The sequence below is a fragment of the Budorcas taxicolor genome, chromosome 19 (assembly GCF_023091745.1).
Source record: "Budorcas taxicolor isolate Tak-1 chromosome 19, Takin1.1, whole genome shotgun sequence".
NCBI classification, from domain to species: Eukaryota; Metazoa; Chordata; class Mammalia; order Artiodactyla; family Bovidae; genus Budorcas; species Budorcas taxicolor.
In genome coordinates, this window is record NC_068928.1 from 43,650,998 (window position 1) to 43,669,044 (window position 18,047).

The following is an 18,047-nucleotide window of genomic DNA, read 5'->3' on the forward strand; positions in this document are numbered from 1 at the left end:
GGAGCCTGCCTGGCACAGAATAAACTCTCAAAACATTAAATGGTTCAATTCAGTGATTTTTCATTCCCTCAAATATTTATTGAGAGCCCTCGAACCTGCTATCCTGTTTGGAACTTCACTTGGTAAATCTCAGTACTCAGTCTTACAATTTTTTTTGGCCATGGCATACTGTTTGTGGGATCTTAGTTCCCCAACCAGGGATTGAACACAGGCCACAGCACTGAAAGTACTGAGTTATAGAGAAATTAAAACAGTACCTCACAATCATAATATTGATCAAAAGAAGTCAGACAGGGGCTTCCCTGGTGGCTCAGTGGTAAATAATTGCCTGCCAGTGCAGGAAACACAAGTCAGATACCTGATCCAAGAAGATCCCACATGCCATACAGCAACTAAACCCATGGCCACAACTAGCTCAGCCTGTGTTCTACAGCCCAGGAGTCACATCTGCTTAAGTCCAACCACCGTAAAGCCCATGCTCTGCAAGAAGAGAAGACGCTGCAATAAGAATTTGGTGCAACTCAACTATCAGGTAGCCCCTGCTCGCCACAACTAGAGAGAGTAGCCCATGCAGCAACCAAGACCAAGCACAGCCAAAAAGAAAGAAAAAAAACCCTCAGACAAAAGAAGAGCAAAGAGGGACTAAAACTAATACTCGTACATCAATGTTCACAGACACATTATTTATAATACCTCAAAGGTGGAAACACAAATGTCTACTGATAGACGACTGGATTAAAAAATGTGATATATACATACAATGGAATATTGCTCAGCTTTAAAAAGGAATGAAATTTTGATACATTCAGTTCAGTTCAGTCACTCAGTCGTGTCTGACTCTTTGTGACCCCATGAACCGCAGCAAGCCAGGCCTCCCTGTCCACCACCAACTCCCGGAGTCCACCCATGTCCATCGAGTCGGTGATGCCATCTAACCGTCTCATCCTCTGTCATCCCCTTCTCCTCCTGCCCTCAATCCTTCCCAGCATCAGGGACTTTTCAAATGAGTCAGCTCTTCGCATCAGGTCTACAACATAGATAATCCTTGAAAACATCCTAAGTGAAATAAACCAGACAAAAAGGATAGATATTGTATGATTCCACTTACATGAGTTACCTAGAATAGGCAAATTCACAGAAGACAGAAAGTAGAATAAAGTGGGGAGGAGGAAAAATGGATACAAGAAAATGGTCAGTAATGATGGGTATACAACATTGTGCATGAATACCACTGAATTAGACACTTTAAATAGTCAAGAATGGTAAGTTTTATTTATATTTTACCACAATAAAAAAGGCTGAAAAAGAAAAAAAGAAGCCACACACCAAGAGTACATACTGTTTGATTCCACTTGTACAAAATACAAAACCAGAAAACTAATCTATGGTGGCAAAAATCAGAACAGTGACTACTCTTTGGAAGTGAGTGGCTGGAAGAGGACTGAAGGGCCGTTCTGTGGTCATTTTCTGTTTCTTGATCTGAGTCCCGGTTCCACCGATGTGTTCAGCTGGTGAAAACTACCGAGCTCTTCGCTTTTGAGTTTGCCCGTCTGTACTATTTATACTTCAATCAACAGTTCACCGGAAAACACCACCATCTCCCCACCCCGCCACAGAACGTCTTTAGAACAAATTTTAATTGCAAAAATTCTCTTGTAAGCTGAACCATTTCCCCCTTTCTTGGGGCTCCTGCTTTTCCCGTGCCCTAAGCCTGCAAGGAATCTGTGCCTTCTTTGAAATGGTTTCTTGCCTGATTTACCAAGGTTCCACACTACCTGGGGCCGCATTCTCGGAGAACCGGACGGTGATTAAATTGTCATCTCGTCTAGCCCCGAGTTGAACTCTTGGAGGTCAGAAAGACCAGTCTCGGCTGATTCCGCTAACCCAGAGCTCAATGCGCGTTGCAGACTAGTAATAAATCCAATCAGCCCAGGAGGCTTGGAGCAAGGCCGGAAGAAGAAAGTTGTGAAGGAAAAAGACGCTCTGAGCGGTGCCAGCCTGCTAGTACGTCCAGATCCGAAGCCACACCCCTTCCCCAAGCACCTCCCCTAATTTCCTCCTGGCCCTGCCCCTCAACCCTTGGCTCCGTAGACCTCGCCCACTAGGCGTGGCTCTGCCCTGGGAGGACCAGGATCCCGCCAACCATGACTCCGCCCCTCCTTCCGCTAAGAAACCTGTCCCTTTTATTTAAAGAATACGTTTACGTCAGCCCGCTTTACGTAGATTTTCGTCATCATTGCAAGGCACGGGGGCGGGACTTCCTGTCTCTGGTTCTAACAGCTTCCGGGAGAAGCCGGAAGAGACCGTACCCTGGGTAGAAACGGGGCTAGCCAGCCCCTCCCCTGGCCCCTACGGAAAGGTGAGTCCACAGGCCGGCTTGGCGAAGTCAAAACACTTATTCTGGCCGTTTCAGGTGAGGCCTTCCTTCCTTATCCAGGTGCTGTACCCGTCCAGTCCCCCTTTAATTTCCCATGTTCCTCTGCGTACCCAAGCCCCGCCCCCAGTGTCCCAGCCCCGCCCCGAAGTTTGAGGGGTGTGGATGGTTTGTGACCCCCTCACCCGATTCTATCCCTCGCTGGCTGGGAGAAACGGGTTTGGGTACAGCAGTAGGAACTAAGCAGCCTTTTGGCTCGAGTGGCCCCACGGACCTCTCTCTAGCGCCGCGGGAATAGGACCGCCCAAACGCGGAGCCTTCGCGTCAGGAAAGGCAGGATCGGAGACCCCTCCTCACCGTGCCATCAGGGTCGCTCACAGGTTGAGGAGAGCAAAGGCCTCTGAGGAGGGAAACCTGGGGTCCTACCCGGTCCCTCTCCTCGAAAGTTCCTGTGCCTGTGCCTCTCGTTTTTGCCTCTGTTCGCAGCAGTTTCCTTTTCTGTAGATCAGGGTTAATGACAACCTTCTTACCATCAGGGGTTAGCTGTTGAGTGATAATTGGTACTATTTGTTTACTAAACAATTCAAATGTGCCGGGCACTGTTCTAAGTATTTTGCTTCGATGATTTCCCGTCATCTTCAAAACAACCTTATGAGGTAGGTACTATTTTTAACCCCATTTTACTGATGAGAAAGCTGAGGCTCTAAGAAAATTGAGGTTATAGAGCTAGTAAGAGGCAAGACGAGGGTTATAATTAGTTTGGGGGTTTCTGTTTTCCCGAGTCCAGGGCACACGTACCAAATTAGGAGGTGAAAAACTATTCACATGTTGGTATGTTCCACAAATATTTTTTGAGCAACTGCTATGGGATTATGCTGGGCATTGTGGTACATAGAGAAATATATGTGATCTTTCAGGAGTTTATTGGAGAGATGGGTAGGTAGATAAGGCACTGTGAGAACAATCAGGTTATGATAATCATCAGACTGGATTTGCCCAAGGACAGCTGTGAAAGCAGGAGATTCTCCAAGGGAAAGAGGTGCTCCAAAGAGCAGAGATCCTTCCTACCTTTCTAAGAAACTGTCAAGAACACATTAAAAGAAGGGAGATTGCGATATGGGCTGTGGGAGCCATTTTAGAATATTTTCTAAATCAGTTCCATGCAGGTAGTGGTTTTGTAGTTGTGAGCCTACGGTGACCTAGGAGATGTTTCTGGTGTCTGTCCTGCTTTGCTGCCAGAAGAATTTCAGAGGAGACACACACAGTGTCTGCTGATGGTCCCTACAGAGGTGTCCCTTTGGGGTGGTCTGATTTTGCTCTTGATAAGTTGATTTTCTTTGGCTCTTGACATCTGGAGTTCAATCCATGATTGAATGAGAGTGGGTTCAAACGACACAATCTGGCAAGAGTGGCTCTGCTGTGCCTCCAAAGGAACTCCCAAATAAAATATTCCAGGCTTTTTTGGTTCCTCTGAAGCCACCTTAGAGGCATCTCAGGGAGTGCAGTTGCTTTACCAAAAAAGAAATCCTAGAGAAACTTAGGGCTCAAAGCAGCATGTTTTCCCCCACCTCCCAGAAAAGCAACAGACAGTAACAGCAGCAGCAACAAAGTTGTAACGTTTTTCTGGTGATCCATGCTTATTGGGGGATTGGAATGTGAGAGGAAGGGTGTGGAACCTGAAAGCCAGCATTTCACAATAGAGGTAAAGAGTAAATCCTTAGCTATAGATTGGGGGTCCAGCGTTAGGAGGTTTGTGTCTCTTTAGGATACTGAACTGCATTTTCTTTCAGGGCCAGGTCAGTTAGAACCTAAACAAACAAACCTGGTTGCAACCTCTCATGCCCTGCTGATACTGTCCCCCTTTGTTCCTGCAGTGTGGACCCGGTCAGCAGCCAGGCCATGGAGCTCTCTGATGTCACCCTTATTGAGGGTGTGGGTAATGAGGTGACTGTGGTGGCTGGTGTGGTGGTGCTCATTCTAGCTTTGGTCCTAGCTTGGCTCTCTACCTACGTAGCAGACAGCGGTAGCAACCCACTTCTGGGCACTATTGTGTCAGCTGGCGACACATCCGTCCTTCACCTGGGGCATGTGGACCATCTGGTAGCGGGCCAAGGCACCCCAGAGCCAACTGAGCTCCCCCATCCATCAGAGGGTAATGATGAGAAGGCTGAAGAGGCTGGCGAAGGTGGGGGAGACCCCACTGGGGAACCTGGAGCTGGGGGTGGTGTTGAGCCCAGCCTTGAGCATCTGCTTGACATCCAAGGCCTGCCCAAAAGACAAGCAGGCCCAGGAAACAGCAGTCTGGAGGCACCTGTGAGATCGGAGGATAGCACCTGCTTGCCTCCCAGCCCCAGCCTCATCAGCGTGCGGCTCAAATTCCTCAATGACACGGAGGAGCTCGCTGTGGCCAGGCCAGAGGATACTGTGGGTGCTCTGAAGAGGTACGTGGGCTTGGAAGTGTCAAGTGCAGCCTCTATGGGGCAGGCGGGGGAATCCTTCCTTAGAAACCCACCCTGTAATTTTCCCCCACCCCCCAGCGCCTTGCCTTTCAGCCTTCTCATTCCTCGCCCTCTGTCTTTCCTTTTGTCTTGCCCTTACAGTAAATACTTCCCTGGACAGGAGAGCCAGATGAAACTGATCTACCAGGGCCGCCTGCTGCAGGACCCAGCCCGCACGCTGCGTTCCCTGAACATTACCGACAACTGTGTGATTCACTGTCACCGCTCACCCCCGGGGTCAGCTGTTGCAGGCCCCTCAAGCTCCCTGGCCCCCTCCTCGGCCACTGAGCCACCCAACCTCGGCGTCAGTGTGGGCAGCCTCATGGTGCCTGTGTTTGTGGTGCTGCTGGGTGTGGTCTGGTACTTCCGTATCAATTACCGCCAATTCTTCACAGCACCTGCCACAGTCTCCCTGGTGGGGGTCACTGTCTTCTTCAGCTTCCTAGTATTTGGGATGTATGGACGATAAGGACCACAGGGAGAAAATGAAAGGCATGGTTTTCCTCCTTTATGGCCTCCCCCCATTCCTGGCCAGAGCTGGGCCCAAGGGCCTGGGAAGGAGGGGTGGAAAGGATGTGGTGGGTCCTCCTCCATAGGACTTAGGAGGCAGGCATGGGCATTCCCCTCACGTCCACGAGGGGACAGACATTCCCTCTGTGCAAGCACAACTCAGGTAGAAACGAGAATGTCATCTTCCTTCACTTCTAAGGTCCTGAAATTCAGAACTGAGCTGGTGGCCCAGCTCAACAGGGAGCCTGGGCTCTGAGGATTCCCTCCCAGTGGTGGCCCTGGCTCTTTCCATTATCCTGCATGTCCGCTCCTCTGCCCCCAGGGCTGCCTGCCAGGACAGCTCAGCATGGCCCCAGCATTTCTGTAGGGACCCTGGAGTCTCTCTGGGTTTCCTAGTGGAACATCCTTCTTTTGAGTCTAAAATCATACAGGCAGGAGTGAAGTTTGTGTCAGCTTTCCCCATGGGCACCTGGCTGCCTCTACCTTCTCCCTCCACCTCTTAGCAGGAATAGGGTGTTCTCTGTGTTCTGGACAGTTTCCAGTGTTCTCCCTTTCTTCCAAAGCACTTTGCTTATATTATTATTATTTTTTTTTAATAGTCCTTTATAGAGCTCAGTCAGGAAGGGGACTGGGGCACAAAGCCAAGCCCCCAGCACCGGGAGAGGCCAGGCCACAGCTGCTGCAAACCTAGGCCTAAGGCTGTAAGCAAGCGGCAGTTCTGGCTGCCAGCCAGTGTCCTACCCTGCCCAGCCCCAAGGACAGCTCTGGGTAGAGAGCACTGGGCCCCAGGCCCTTGCCTCTGGGGCTCTTGGATGGAGGGTCAGTATCTGTGACTGAATAAAGTTCCATTCTGTGGCTGTGGCGTCTCCTGTGACATGAAGAGAACGCTGGTTGCTCTGCCCCCAGCAACATGGGAATGAGGGTGGGCAGGCCGGGCTACCAACAGGAGATGCAGTTTATTTACACCAGCAGCCATGGGGGCAGGGGAAATACACAGCGTTTACAAAGTTAGCTACCTGTACAGGATGGATTACATATGCAAAAATAAAAATCTCAAGACCACAGGACAGCGTGAGCCCCACCCCCCTCCCCCAATGACCCCAGCATGCGGTAATGCCAGGCGGGTGGCCCCTGGGCATGCGGGGGGGAGTGATGCATGGAAGGAAAAGCCACCGGCCATGGAAATTAGTACAGAACCCCCCCACACACTCAGACACATGATAGGATACAGGGTGGACGACACCTAGCCGGGGTGGGAAGGATGGGAATTGAAACCCACACAGCCTGCTGTTAGAGGGAAGGGAGTGGAGAGCTCCTAGCCCCTGTTCAACTACATGGTAGGGGGGCACACTCTCCCCAGAAGGAAGGGGGTTTGCTCCCTCAGGGTCCCTGCTGGACCAAGCCCATCTCTTACCCAGCCTGGGCAGGGGGCTCTGCCCTGAGGGCGGGCCAAGGAACAATGGGGAAGTGGATGTGGACAAACCAGTTCCCAAACTACTTCCCACTTCTCCCTCCTCCAACCAGAAGGGGAAAACAGAGAGGCCAGAGGGGAAAGGGTGTATTAGGGCCTGAGCTGCAACTGCCTCTCAGAAGGGAGAGTGGCCTGCGGCCTTCCTCCCTTCATCTCCAGCCCGCTCCCAGGTCTTCATCTGGGAGCAGGCTGGAGGCTGGCTGAGATCCTCCTTGCCCTCTGGCCTCCCCGTGGAGGGAGAAGGCTGTGGAAGGGCGAGACCGGAGGAGCCCAGGCCCCAGGCTTTATTCTAACTCCTGCCAAAATCTGTTTGGCTTTTTAAAAAATAATCATAATTCTTGGGTTAAAAATCAATTTGTAACCAGGCATCAGCCACAGTCAGAGCCACCCCAGGGGGAGATTGGGGTTCCAGACAGGGTACTGCAGCCCCATCTCTGTTGTTCCCTTAACCCTCTAGGGTCCCTAACCCAGATCAGTCCGATCAGTCCTGGGTACTAACTACCCAAATGTGGGATGGCTCCTCCTGGGAGGAGGGCAGGGGTCACGTCCAGCGAGTGCCAGAGAACATGGTTCAGGGTCAGCTCCATCCCTGGGGCCATCAGTTCTGCTCCCACCCTGGACTGCAGTCCTCCAGCTCGGTTCCTGGGAGCGATGGTGCCCGCGTGGAGGTTGAATGATACATCTCTTCAGGATGTAGACCAGGCAGGTGGGCACACTGGCGTGACAGTCCCACAGGGGGGCACTTCCCAGGCATGGCACCCCGCCCCCTCCGGACAGCCCACAATACAGAGACCACCCTCTCTTCCCGCCCCACTCCTAGCAAGGGGGGAGAGGTAAAAGATCAGGATTTTCCTCAGAGCCCCAAACCACAAGTACAGAATAAATAACTTAAAAGCGGCAAAAGGAAGGGGAGACAGGGCAGGCTTTGGAGGCAGGAGCATCGAGAGAGGAACTGGAGCTGGTCAAGGTGAAAGAGGGGGGGTGGCAAGCAGCAGTTGGGAACCTGGGCTGCCCCGGGAGGGCAGTGGGGCAGGGTAGGCAGGAGGAACATGGGGCCACCCCAGGAGGGTGAGGCTGGGCCCCTTCCTGGGGCAGGGAATGAGGTAAGAAAACATTTCAAATAAAGCAGCACCTCACCTTGGGGCCCCACTCCTCGCCAGCCCTGGATCAGGGAGGAGAGGCAGGGGGGGAGACATCCTGATACACAGCTCCCTCTTCCTACCCTCCCCGTGCCCGTTCCTTGAAGCTGTAGAGGCTGGAGGCCCTTTCCTGGCACCCAACAACAAAAGGACAGCTCCTGCTGCCAAGGAGGCCCCCGGGGACTGAGGGGAAAGGGCTGCCCCTGTGAGGGGCAGGGAAGGCGGCGCTAGTTCGGGACGCCTACCTCAGCAGACAGCTCGCCGTGCCTGCCTCCCCCTGGGATGGGGGCGTTTGACAGGATTCTGCACACAGACAGGACACACCTAGCCCTGCCCCTCAGCTCCAAGCACCGGACCCATTCACATTGCTGAGGGCAGCTGGGGGAGGCCCCCTCCAGGCTCAGCTTCCAACCCGCGGCCTCCCGGGTAGCCACGATGCTCCTCGGCAGGGCTTAGTCCAGTTCCTGGGGTGGGGGGGGGCGGCAGTGCCCTGGCACAGTGCCCAGGTCAGGCCCCTGGCCTAGCTGGACATCCAGTAACTCACAGAATAAATAGGAAAACCGCCTCCCCACCAAACTTATGTCCAAGGCATAATATGTCCAGGTCTGAGTCCTGCACGCTGAGGGCTCGTGCTCCATCGCAGAAGACCCTGACACCCCCCAGGGGTGCATAATTGGATCCTCTGCCTGCCTGGCCCACCAAGCTTCCCAAGCCCAAACCCCCAGCAGCCGTCCATTTGCCAGGCTGTGCCGCCTGGGTGGGGGTCGGGAGAGACGGCTCTGCTCAGCCAAAGGCTATCCCCTTGTACCCAAGTCAGTTGATGTCATCGTAGATGCTGGGCGTTGGGGGCGCCGGTGGCTTTGGCTTTTTCTTCTTGTTGGAGCCCAGGCCGGAGGCAGTCCCTACCAGGCTCAGATGGGATTTCTTTTTCTTGGTTTTCCGTGACTCGGAACTGTTGGAACCTGAAGAGCAAAGAAGCAAGAGGGTTGAGGGGAGGGTTGTGGCAGGGAAACACAAGGTCCCCCGCACTCCACTTCAGGCAGAGAGCCCCTGGAGCCCGGCTATCTCACCTACCTAGACCCCACCCCTGATTCTCACTCGTCTTGGAGGAGCCTGAATCAGAGGGTGAGAGATCAGAGGAGCCGTCCCACTGAAGCCGGCTGATCAGGGCCTGGCTGTCAGTCATGTCAAAGCTGTCATTATCCAGGGAACTCTCGACCTCTGGAAGGACACTGGGGAGGAAGAGGTCAGAAAAGGGCTTCAGGGATGCTAGCCATCACCCTCACCTTCCCCAACCCACCACCCTTCCTGGAGGGTCACTCACGCTGAGGGTCCAAGGAAATAAATCCGCACGGCTCGCCGCTGCTCATCTGTATGCTGGGGGCAGCGTAGGGACCTGGCGGGGAGAGAATGATCAGACCCTGACAAGGCAGGGAAGGTCTGAGGAATACAGGCGAAGCCCCTCCCCTCAGCAGAGGCGGGAGGGATGGACAGACAGGGAAGGGATGAATGAAGAGGCCCCAGATTATGGCCTAAGGCCTAGAGGAGGGGAGGGGGAGGGTGGGAGTCCCGTTGCTCAAGTCCAAGGTACTCCCGACCCGTGCCCAGGGTGAGGGCGCCGGAGGGCCCCCCTGGCCCCCTTCCTAGGTTCTGAGCTCACCTTGTGCACATCTTCTTGGTGTGTTCAGAAATCACCCCACATTGCTGGAAGAGGAATATAAGCTGAAAGGAGGGACGGGGGAAGCCTATTCTATAGCCACTAGACACTCTTCTGTACAAATGCTAGACTGTGCGCTCAGAAGTGGCCCCAGGGCGTCCATGGCGGACGGTCCCAGACCACACTAGCCAGGAAACCGAACTCAGGAGAGAGACCTAGATGCCCTCTCTGCGGTGCACCAGCCTCTTCCAGGGCCTCGACCACTGCCTGTGGCTCTGCCTGCTCCCAAGGGCTTCCCCGCTTCTCTGATCCCTCACCGTGGTGAGCAGGCTGCGCAGCTCCTCCGGCCCCAGGGTCTCGTAGCTGATCCCAGTTGAGTTGTTATACTGGGTGAGAACCAGAGGTACAGGTTAGAGGAGGGACGGCCAAAGAAGGGAGGGTGGGGGTGTGGAGTCAGTCCCTCTCGTCCCTCCCTCAGCACTAAGGCCTTAAGGTTGCCCGCGGTTCTCCAACAGTTCCTTCCACCCCAACTGCACCAGGGTAAGGAATTAGGACCCACAAAGAACATGCATACCCAAGACCGAGACACCCATCTAGTTAGCGTTCTGACCCCGACTTGTCCAAGCCCACCCGACTCACAACGAGGCAAATACTGAGAGGGAACCTACGAGGGATAGCCCCTACTCACCTTAAAAGGATCCGAATTGCTAAGTTCCCCTGAAGAAGAAAAAAGAAGGGGAAGGGTGTTTGATGCAGAGGTACAGACAGAGAACCCTGAAAATAACCAGAGAGGAAGTGGGGGTGATAGAAGGATCACAGGCCCTCCCTCGATCCCCCTGCCCCTCCACCCTCCAGCAACAAGTCCCAGAAGACATAGTTAGAATCACTCCCATTGTTCCAGCCCCACTTACCATTTTTGTGTTTTAAAGACTTGGATCTTCGAGGGGAATTGGGGTTCTGGAATGGGAGATACCATAGCTTTGGGGAAAGGGTAACGATAAGGGGGAGCCGAGAACCCAGGGAAGGAAAAAAGATTTGACAAACATCCTCAAATTTCTACTCTTTCCCACCAGTAAGAGGCCTTTAACCCATACTCCCTCCTCCCACCTTCCCCCCAGGCCTCTGCTGCCCTCCTGCCCACCAGACACCCTCGGCCCTGAACCCAGAGAGGTACCCAGTGACCTCAGACTTGAGTCAAGACACCCGAGGACTCCCTGCCCAAAGGGGAGGGTATCTGTCCTTGGCCCAAATCTCCCTCATGCTTGCCCCGGCTCTCACCTTGTCTGATTTTCTCTTCTTGGCTGTGTAGGACAAAAGGGTAAAGGGCAGGGTCACTTTAAGTTCCCAATCTAAGGGCACCTAAAGAAAAGTTACAAAGCTACACTCTCCTCCCTCATTAGGGATAACAACTTGTGACTGTTACACACCCAATTTCTGCCTGCCTGCCTCACCCCGATGGCCCTCCCAATTCCCCAGATGCCCAAACACCTTTCTTCTCTGAGCCATAGGACCAGTCGTTGTCATTGATGTCATCATTATCCTCTTGGTCACTCTCTGACTTGTTCATGTTGTTGCTATTGGCAATCCTGCCGAGAGGAGGGAAGAGGAAGGGTCAAGGCTGCCATCTCTCTCGGCACGACTTCACACGTAGAGGGGAGCATCTGGGGCCAGGCGCGACCCACCCTCTATACCCTCCAAATGTCCCAGGGGGTGGTGGGGAACTCCACCATGGGATGGGCTGCAAAAGATGGGCACTCTGGTTCTAGCAGAAGAAGCCCTCACCGGCGGTTGGCGATTCGGCTGCTGTTCCGACCCATTCCTAGGCACTTCTCCAGGTGGGGAGCAAAACGGGAGGCGGCAATGCTGCGGCTGCAATTGGGGCAAACACACTCCTTGCTCTTCCACTGGTTGAAAACCTGTCCAAAGATGTCCAAACCCGGCTGGTCCACGATCTCTGGGGACAGGAGAGACGTAGCGATCAGGGCAGGCAAGGGGCCCTTACCTCTCGTTCCCACCCATGGCCCTGTGGCCTCTTCAGAGCCCCTGACTAAGCTCCCAGGAGCTCCAGGTTCTACCTCTGGTGTGGTTGCTGGAGAAGGACCCTCCAAGCACTCCCAGGGAAGGGCTAGGCTGCTCTCCTTCAACCCTGACGCTCACCAAAATCCTTCATGCTCTCAGGGTCCGTGTCGTCCAGGAAGAAGTAGCCACACTTGACAGCCCGGTGTACCTCAAAGCAGAATCCCAAACAAGAATCCTCAACCAGGTCCGCGTATATCTCCTGAGCGATGGCCTGGGCCCAGGGGAGAACATCCAGGGTCACGAGAGTCACAGTCCCATGGACTGAGGGCAACTCTCACCAACCAAATCTCCTGCCAATTCGCCCTGGCCAAAAATAAAGCTTCCTTTGCCATTTTTCCCCATCTTGATTTTGAGTTTTCTTCTTCCGGATCCTTGGGCCTTCTTAGCTGGCTCTTCCCTTTAAGGAACAAGGCTGACTACCCAAATTCCTCTCTGGTGTGGATTCCAGATATAGCGAAGGACAGACATCAAGAGAAAGAACTGGAGGCACACGTGGGGGAGCCCTCACCTCTAGTTTGCTGTTATCCAGGCCAGACAAAGACATTTCCTCCATTTTCATTTGTGAACTCTTGTGGAGACGGTGCTCTGACTGCTCATAGCACAGCGGGCGGCAACACGGCTGCACACATGTGGGGGGGATGTTGGTGTGAGTCCAAGGCACCTCCGATGGCTGCCACCTCCCCTCCCCACCTCGCTGCCCAGAGCTTAATGGTGGCATCAAGATCTACCTCTCCCTAAGGCCTCGGTTAAGTCTGGATGGTCCTGCAGGGCCTGAAACCCAAGGGCGGCCTAGTCCTTCCCAGGCCTGAACTCAGGCCCTGGACTCTTACTGCCAATCAGAGTCTGGGTTTACAGGAGGCGGCAGCTCACCCCAGGTTCCCAAAACTCAAACCCCTCTTCCATACCCATGGTGCAATGCAGCAGGGGGAGGAGAAGGAACTCTAAGGCCTCAAAGCAAACCCACAGGGTGTGGCAAAGAACTGCACAGACTCCTAAATACACTCCCCCCCCTCCCCAGGCTCTCCTCAGAGTCACCTCTGCTTTCAGCCAGGATGTCCACTTGGGGGGGTACTGCTACCAGAAGTAGCAATGGCCCTAGGACCCTACAACCTTCACCCCACTCTGTCTTCCCTTGAAATAAGCCTGCCACTACAGACGGAGAGCAGAGCCCACAGAAACCTAGAGCTAAAAGGCCATCCTAGCCACCATGAGCAAGAAAGAGGAGGTAGAATCCGGTGGGATGGCATGCCAGGAGTGGGCACTCCCCTTACCTGTTCTTCTTTGAGATAACCACCCTCCCTCCCTCAGGACCAGCCCGGAAGTCTCTCCAAGAGCCCCAAAGTCCAGGAATCCCCACCAAAGGATTCAGAAACAGAGCACACAGTCCGGGGCCCCTCTGAACGGTGGATACGAGTTTAAGGAGCTGCCGGCCTAGAGTGGGGTGGGGACTGACAAATGAGCCGGGGGCACTGGGGAGGGTAGGAGGCCGGGCCTCGGCTCTTCCCCCGTCCCTGCGGCACTGCTGCCGCATCATACCGACTGCGGGGAGGAGAGCCGAGCCGCCGGAGGCCGGCGCCGCTCCGGGACAGACCGACCCCTAGAGAGTGGGCAGAGTGGGACACGTCCCGGCCCCTCTTCTTCCCCGCCCGCCGACAGCCCCGGCCGGCCGGGGAGAGGAGTCCGGGAGGGTGTCTCTATTGTCCCGGGGGCTGGGGCCTGGCTCCCTAACAAAGGCCCCGCGCCCCCTCCCCGGCCGGCCCTGCCCCGCCCAGGGGGGACCCAGACAGGGGGAGAGCTGGGGGCCCCGGCCGGGCCGGGAAGCCGGGGGAAGCCGGGCGTTTCCGCGTCGGCCCTGGGGGGGGGGAAGGGGCGCTGACCCAGACCTGGGGGGAGGGGGCCCAAGCCCCGCCTCGGGCCCCGCCCCCCGCCCCCCACAGGCCCCTCCCCCGTCCCCGTCTCCGTCCCGTACTCACCCCGCCCGGGGGGCCGCGCCGGGGCCCGGCGGCCTCTCAGGGCCGCGTCCTCCGGCGGCGGCGGCGGCGGCGGCTGCTCCGGAGCCCCATGTCCGTCGGTCCGTCCTCGCCTCTCCCCGGGGCCCAGGGCCCGGGGCCGGGGGGTCGGGCCGCCCCCCCGCCTCGCCGCCTCACCGGGCGGCCATGGCCCCTTCCCCTCCCTTCTCGTCCCGTCGCCGCCTCCTCCTCCTCACCTCACCCCGCCCGCGCGCAGTCCGCGCGCCGTCCGCGCGCCCCTCCCCCCGCCCCCCACTCCAGCCCGCCTCTCCCGGGCGGGGGGTGCGGCGCGAGCCCGGAGCGCGCGCGCGTGCCGCGACCGGAGGATGGATGGATGGAGCGAGCGAGAACGCGAGCGTGCGCGCGCGCGCCCCTCTCCCCCTCCCTTCGCGCGGGCGCGAGGCCAAGCGCGAGCGCGCTCCAACCTCCTCCTCTTCCTCCTCCCGCCCCTCCTCAACACCCCGCCCCCGCCCTCCCTTCCTCTTCCTTCTTTCGCTTTCGCGCGCCCAGCGACTGCTCGCGCCTGCTAGAAGGGCCCGAGCGCGTGCATCTGCCCGGCGGCCGCAGCTCGGCAGCATTTGCTCCAGGGGGCGGGGACCGGGCGGGGAGGAGGGGCGCCACGCCGCCGTCCAAAGTACCGGCGGCCGGGGACGGGGGCGGGGATATGGGCGGGGCCTTCGGGAGCCACCTCGACCAATCGCCGTCTCGCCTCGGCCCGGCCGGCCCAATAGGATTTCGGTGGGTGGAGCGGCGTTCAAGGTGAGGTGCGCGGTGCGCTGGGGGCGGAGACGTTGTGCCGTCCCGGCCGGCTCCGGGGCGGGGGCAGCGGGTGGCGTCGAAAGAGAGCGCCGGCTTCCAGCGGCGCCTGGGACGCCTTCCGGCCCAGGGTCCCCCGCCCTTCCCTCCGGGCTCCCGGCTCTTTCCCCCCAGCGCCACCACCCCGGAGTTTACTTATGTGAAGAAGCCGGAGTTGAAGTGGGACGCAGTTATCACCTCAGGGCAGAAAACCGAGGGGTCTCGTCCGAGCCTCGGTTCCCCGTGTTTCTGGGCTGGTTTCAGCTCACTCCGGGCCTCAGAACCAACAGACGCCCTAGATGAGGGTCCTCCGCTGAGGGCGGAGGCTGAGCTGTGCCATTCTGAGCGGAGCGCCCTCCCCGCCCTCATCCTAATTTAGATCCCACACCTGCTCGCCTTTCCTGCTTCCGGAACCCACGCTGGACCCCCCACCTCTCCTCTACGCAGCCTACCAGGCAATGGCCAGACCCTTCCTCCGACCCAGTTCTTCTCCCCTGTGTGTACCCATATCCGCTCGCTCTCACAGTCCCTCTTCTGGAGCAAAGGGCCTTTCCCAGCCGCGGTAGATGCCTAGACTGGCTCTAACGTTTCGGTTACTCTATGTCTGGAGTCCTGGAACGGGTGTATGACAGCCCTCTTCCCCCAGAAGATGAGTTTAAATGAAGAAAGCGTTAAATCATATACTTTGGGACCATTGTTGACTCTAATCTTCGGCAAGCATTTATTGAGGCCATAGTTCTAAGTGGTTAAGACCAGGAACCGTCTGAATGCAAATCTGTGGACTTGACAAATGAACTTGAGCAAATGAACTCTCTGTTGCCTCTGTTTCCTCTCTTGTCACTGAGTATGATGACAGTACTTATTAGGTTGTGGGAATTAACAAGTCAGTACATGAGCAACTTGGTTCAATGTAAGTGTTTGGTGAATCTTAGCTGTTTTTGTGTGTTAATGCAAATATAAGACACACTTCCTCAAGAAGTTCACAATTTGTGGGGTAGACAGACCTGTAGGAAAGTAATTGCCCAACAGTGTGATAAAAATAAGAGAACTAGGAACTTCCCTGGCCAACCAGGGATTAAGACTGCTTGCACTGCAGGGGCCACAGGTTTGATCCTTACCTGGTTGGGGAACTAAGATTAAATACACTGTGTGGCGTGGCCAAAAAAAAAAAAAAAAACCCATAGGGGACAGAGGTGACTAGGAGGAGGAATCAAATGATGTAAAAGAGTTTCTCAGGAAAGGTTTCTTGCACTGGCTGAAACATAGGAATTGGTGAGGAAGTCGCATGAAGTAAGCAGAACGGACCACACAGGACTAAGGGTGTGCTCAGAAGTTAGTGGAATTTAACCCTACAGGCTGTCAGGAGTCCTCAAGGGGAGCTGTTTGACCAGACTTAAGCAGAGGCTCTGGAGTGGGGAGTCTGGATAGCTTAAAAGTAGTAGGTTTTTGTCATAGCTTGAGATGTGTGGGGTGAAGGAGAGAGCCTGAAGACATCGTTAACCAAGACGGGGAACTCTGGAAAGGTGATGTGAGGATACAGGGGAATGACAGTTCTCTTGTTTGAGTTTGAGATTCGTTGGGAGTTATACTGTGGGATTAGCTGGTAGAGACGCTCAGAAGTTGTTTGAATTTGAGTCTAGAGCCAAGTAGGAGGCCAGTACTTCAAGTGTCTTAGTGTGAATCAGAAATCCTCCACTCCGAAGATACTGATCTGTTTCTTGGTCTCAGAATATGTCCAATATACCCTGCCGTAAGGAATTTACATATGCCCAGGAAGCCTTCCTGTCTCCTCCCTGTTTACCTAAATCCTGTCTCACTTCTCCACCCAGGCCACCCTCACAACAAACTCCTTTAAAACTGGATTGTACTCTTCATTTGGCACTTGGCCTGAGTGGCTCTGTGGTGGTGACCTCTTTGGGCACGTGCCCGGTCTCCACAGTTAGCACCAGTCAATAAACACTAAGGACTACATTGGTCCAGGCTCTGGGTGAAGCCTTGGGGTTACAGCAGCGAGCCAGAGAGACACACAGACCTTGTCTTAGTGGCGCTTACTGCCCAGCAAAGCCTGATGTAGAAAAAAGGTTGAATGTAGAGGTATTCAAGCAGCCAAAGAAACAAACGGGTAGAAATCTTTTTGTCAGAACGTCAGGGCAGGCTCCCTAGAAGAAGAGATCTTTTAAGTGGAGCCTTGAATTAACTAGAAAGAGAGGTTAAGAGGAGCATTCTAGGGAACAGTTATGTATATAGGCAGAATGTGTAGAGGCCTGAGAAGAGAGTGTGGTGTGTTTGAGTCTGGGATGGTTTGTGCAGTTAGAGTTGGGTAAAAGGCTATTTATAATACATATATATATGACATTATTGTGGGCCATTCTTATTCGTTTGGCTGGGAATAAGAATCTTTTTTATCTTTTAAGTATTTTTATTTATTTGCCTACACTAGGTCTTAGTTGTGGCATGTGGGACCTTTTAGTTGCAGCATTTGAAATCTTTATTGCAGCATGTGAGATCTAGTTCCCTGATCAGGGATTGAACCAGGCCCCCTGTGTTGGAAGTCTTAACCACTGGACCTCTAGGAAAGTCTCCTAATGAATCGTTCTTGATTGTCAAATGTATGCTATGTATGCTCAGTCACTCAGTCGTGTCCAGCTCTTTGTGACTTCACAGACTGTAGTTCGCCATGGTCATCTGTCAAGGCAAGAATCCTGGAGTGGTTGCCATTTCCTCCTCCAGGGGATCATCCTGACCCAGGGGTCAAACCTGTATCTGCTGCACCTCTTGTATTGGCAGGCAGTTTTTTTTGTTTAGTTTGTTTTTTTACCACTGAACCACCTGGGAGTAGGTGCTGGGATTACTATAATGAATGAACACATCAGTTGTCTCCACCAGCTAATCCCACCGTAACTCCAACATATCTCAAACTGAGTGTGTTGGTCTGGGGAGATAGACAATGAACAGGTAAACAAATATAGAAACAAGGGGATGTAGGAGAAGGCCTCTCTAGAGAGGGTGGTCAGGCAAGGCTTGTGAGGTGACATTTGAGCCTAAGTCTGAAGGCTGAAAAAAGCAAGCTATCTGTAGTGTTGGGGGAATGGCATTTTGGGCAGAGAGAACAAGTGCAAAGGTCTTGTGGTAGGTATGTTTGAGGAGCAAAAGACAGATCACTTGGTTGGATCCTTGTGAGTGAATAGGGAGAGTGGAGTGAGAGAAGGCAGAGGGAAAACAGGCCAGGTCTTGTAGGGTCATGGTGAGACAAGGCAAGTTGTAAGTGCAGAAGTTACCAGATTTAAGTGATAGCTCTGGTTGCTGTGTGCAGAATGGACTGTAGGGGGCAAGACTGCAAGCAGGAAGATGAGTTATAGGTTTTTGCAGAGGCTGAGCAATGGTGATGGCCTTGAATAGGATGGGGATGTAAGCAGGCTGACAGATTTGAGAGATACAAGAAGTAGAACAAACAGGTCTCGGTAAGCAAATTTCACCTCCCTTCACTGAGAGATGAAACAGGGAGAAGAGTTAAG

At 54.5% G+C, this 18,047-nt stretch overlaps 2 protein-coding genes across 7 annotated transcripts; one reads left to right on the forward strand and one right to left on the reverse strand.

Moving 5' to 3' along the window:
• The first annotated feature begins 2,275 nt into the window (after positions 1-2,275).
• Positions 2,276-6,240, forward strand: TMUB2 (transmembrane and ubiquitin like domain containing 2). Of its 3 annotated transcripts, none has more exons than XM_052658474.1 (3): positions 2,276-2,359; positions 4,249-4,815; positions 4,975-6,240. In XM_052658474.1, exons 2-3 carry the CDS (start codon positions 4,274-4,276, stop codon positions 5,339-5,341), a joined length of 909 nt encoding a protein of 302 aa, XP_052514434.1. In that variant the 5' UTR covers positions 2,276-2,359; positions 4,249-4,273; the 3' UTR covers positions 5,342-6,240. The 3 variants fall into 3 exon arrangements, with proteins under 3 accessions (XP_052514434.1, XP_052514435.1, XP_052514433.1); XM_052658475.1 differs by having other exon boundaries at positions 2,349-2,413; XM_052658473.1 differs by having other exon boundaries at positions 2,356-3,030.
• Positions 5,988-12,446, reverse strand: ATXN7L3 (ataxin 7 like 3). Of its 4 annotated transcripts, none has more exons than XM_052658447.1 (12): positions 12,237-12,446; positions 11,807-11,939; positions 11,432-11,603; positions 11,138-11,235; positions 10,928-10,950; positions 10,561-10,627; positions 10,338-10,423; positions 9,967-10,035; positions 9,653-9,696; positions 9,317-9,388; positions 9,067-9,224; positions 5,988-8,954 (listed from the first exon to the last, which is right to left on the reverse strand). In XM_052658447.1, the coding sequence occupies exons 1-12, from the start codon at positions 12,444-12,446 to the stop codon at positions 8,806-8,808; spliced, it is 1,281 nt and encodes a 426-aa protein (XP_052514407.1). In that variant the 3' UTR covers positions 5,988-8,805. The 4 variants fall into 4 exon arrangements, with proteins under 4 accessions (XP_052514407.1, XP_052514409.1, XP_052514411.1 ...); XM_052658449.1 differs by having other exon boundaries at positions 10,561-10,606; positions 12,237-12,337; XM_052658451.1 differs by having other exon boundaries at positions 5,989-8,954; positions 10,338-10,366; positions 10,561-10,606; positions 12,237-12,337.
• Between the last annotated feature and the right edge of the window lie 5,601 nt (positions 12,447-18,047).

What these genes read in the sequence shown, in the direction of transcription:
- ATXN7L3 (XM_052658447.1), bottom strand. Translation starts at nt 12,446, where the DNA reads ATGCCACCATTAAGCTCTGGGCAGCGAGGTGGGGAGGGGAGGTGGCAG. An exon ending in AGCCGAATCGCCAACCGCCG is followed by an intron (nt 11,236 to 11,431) that starts GTGAGGGCTTCT and finishes TCCTCTCGGCAG; the next exon opens with GATTGCCAATAGCAACAACA. An exon ending in CTATGGCTCAGAGAAGAAAG is followed by an intron (nt 10,951 to 11,137) that starts GTGTTTGGGCAT and finishes TGTCCTACACAG; the next exon opens with CCAAGAAGAGAAAATCAGAC.
- TMUB2 (XM_052658473.1), top strand. Translation starts at nt 2,996, where the DNA reads ATGATTTCCCGTCATCTTCAAAACAACCTTATGAG. An exon ending in CTTCAAAACAACCTTATGAG is followed by an intron (nt 3,031 to 4,248) that starts GTAGGTACTATT and finishes TTGTTCCTGCAG; the next exon opens with TGTGGACCCGGTCAGCAGCC. An exon ending in ACTGTGGGTGCTCTGAAGAG is followed by an intron (nt 4,816 to 4,974) that starts GTACGTGGGCTT and finishes TTGCCCTTACAG; the next exon opens with TAAATACTTCCCTGGACAGG.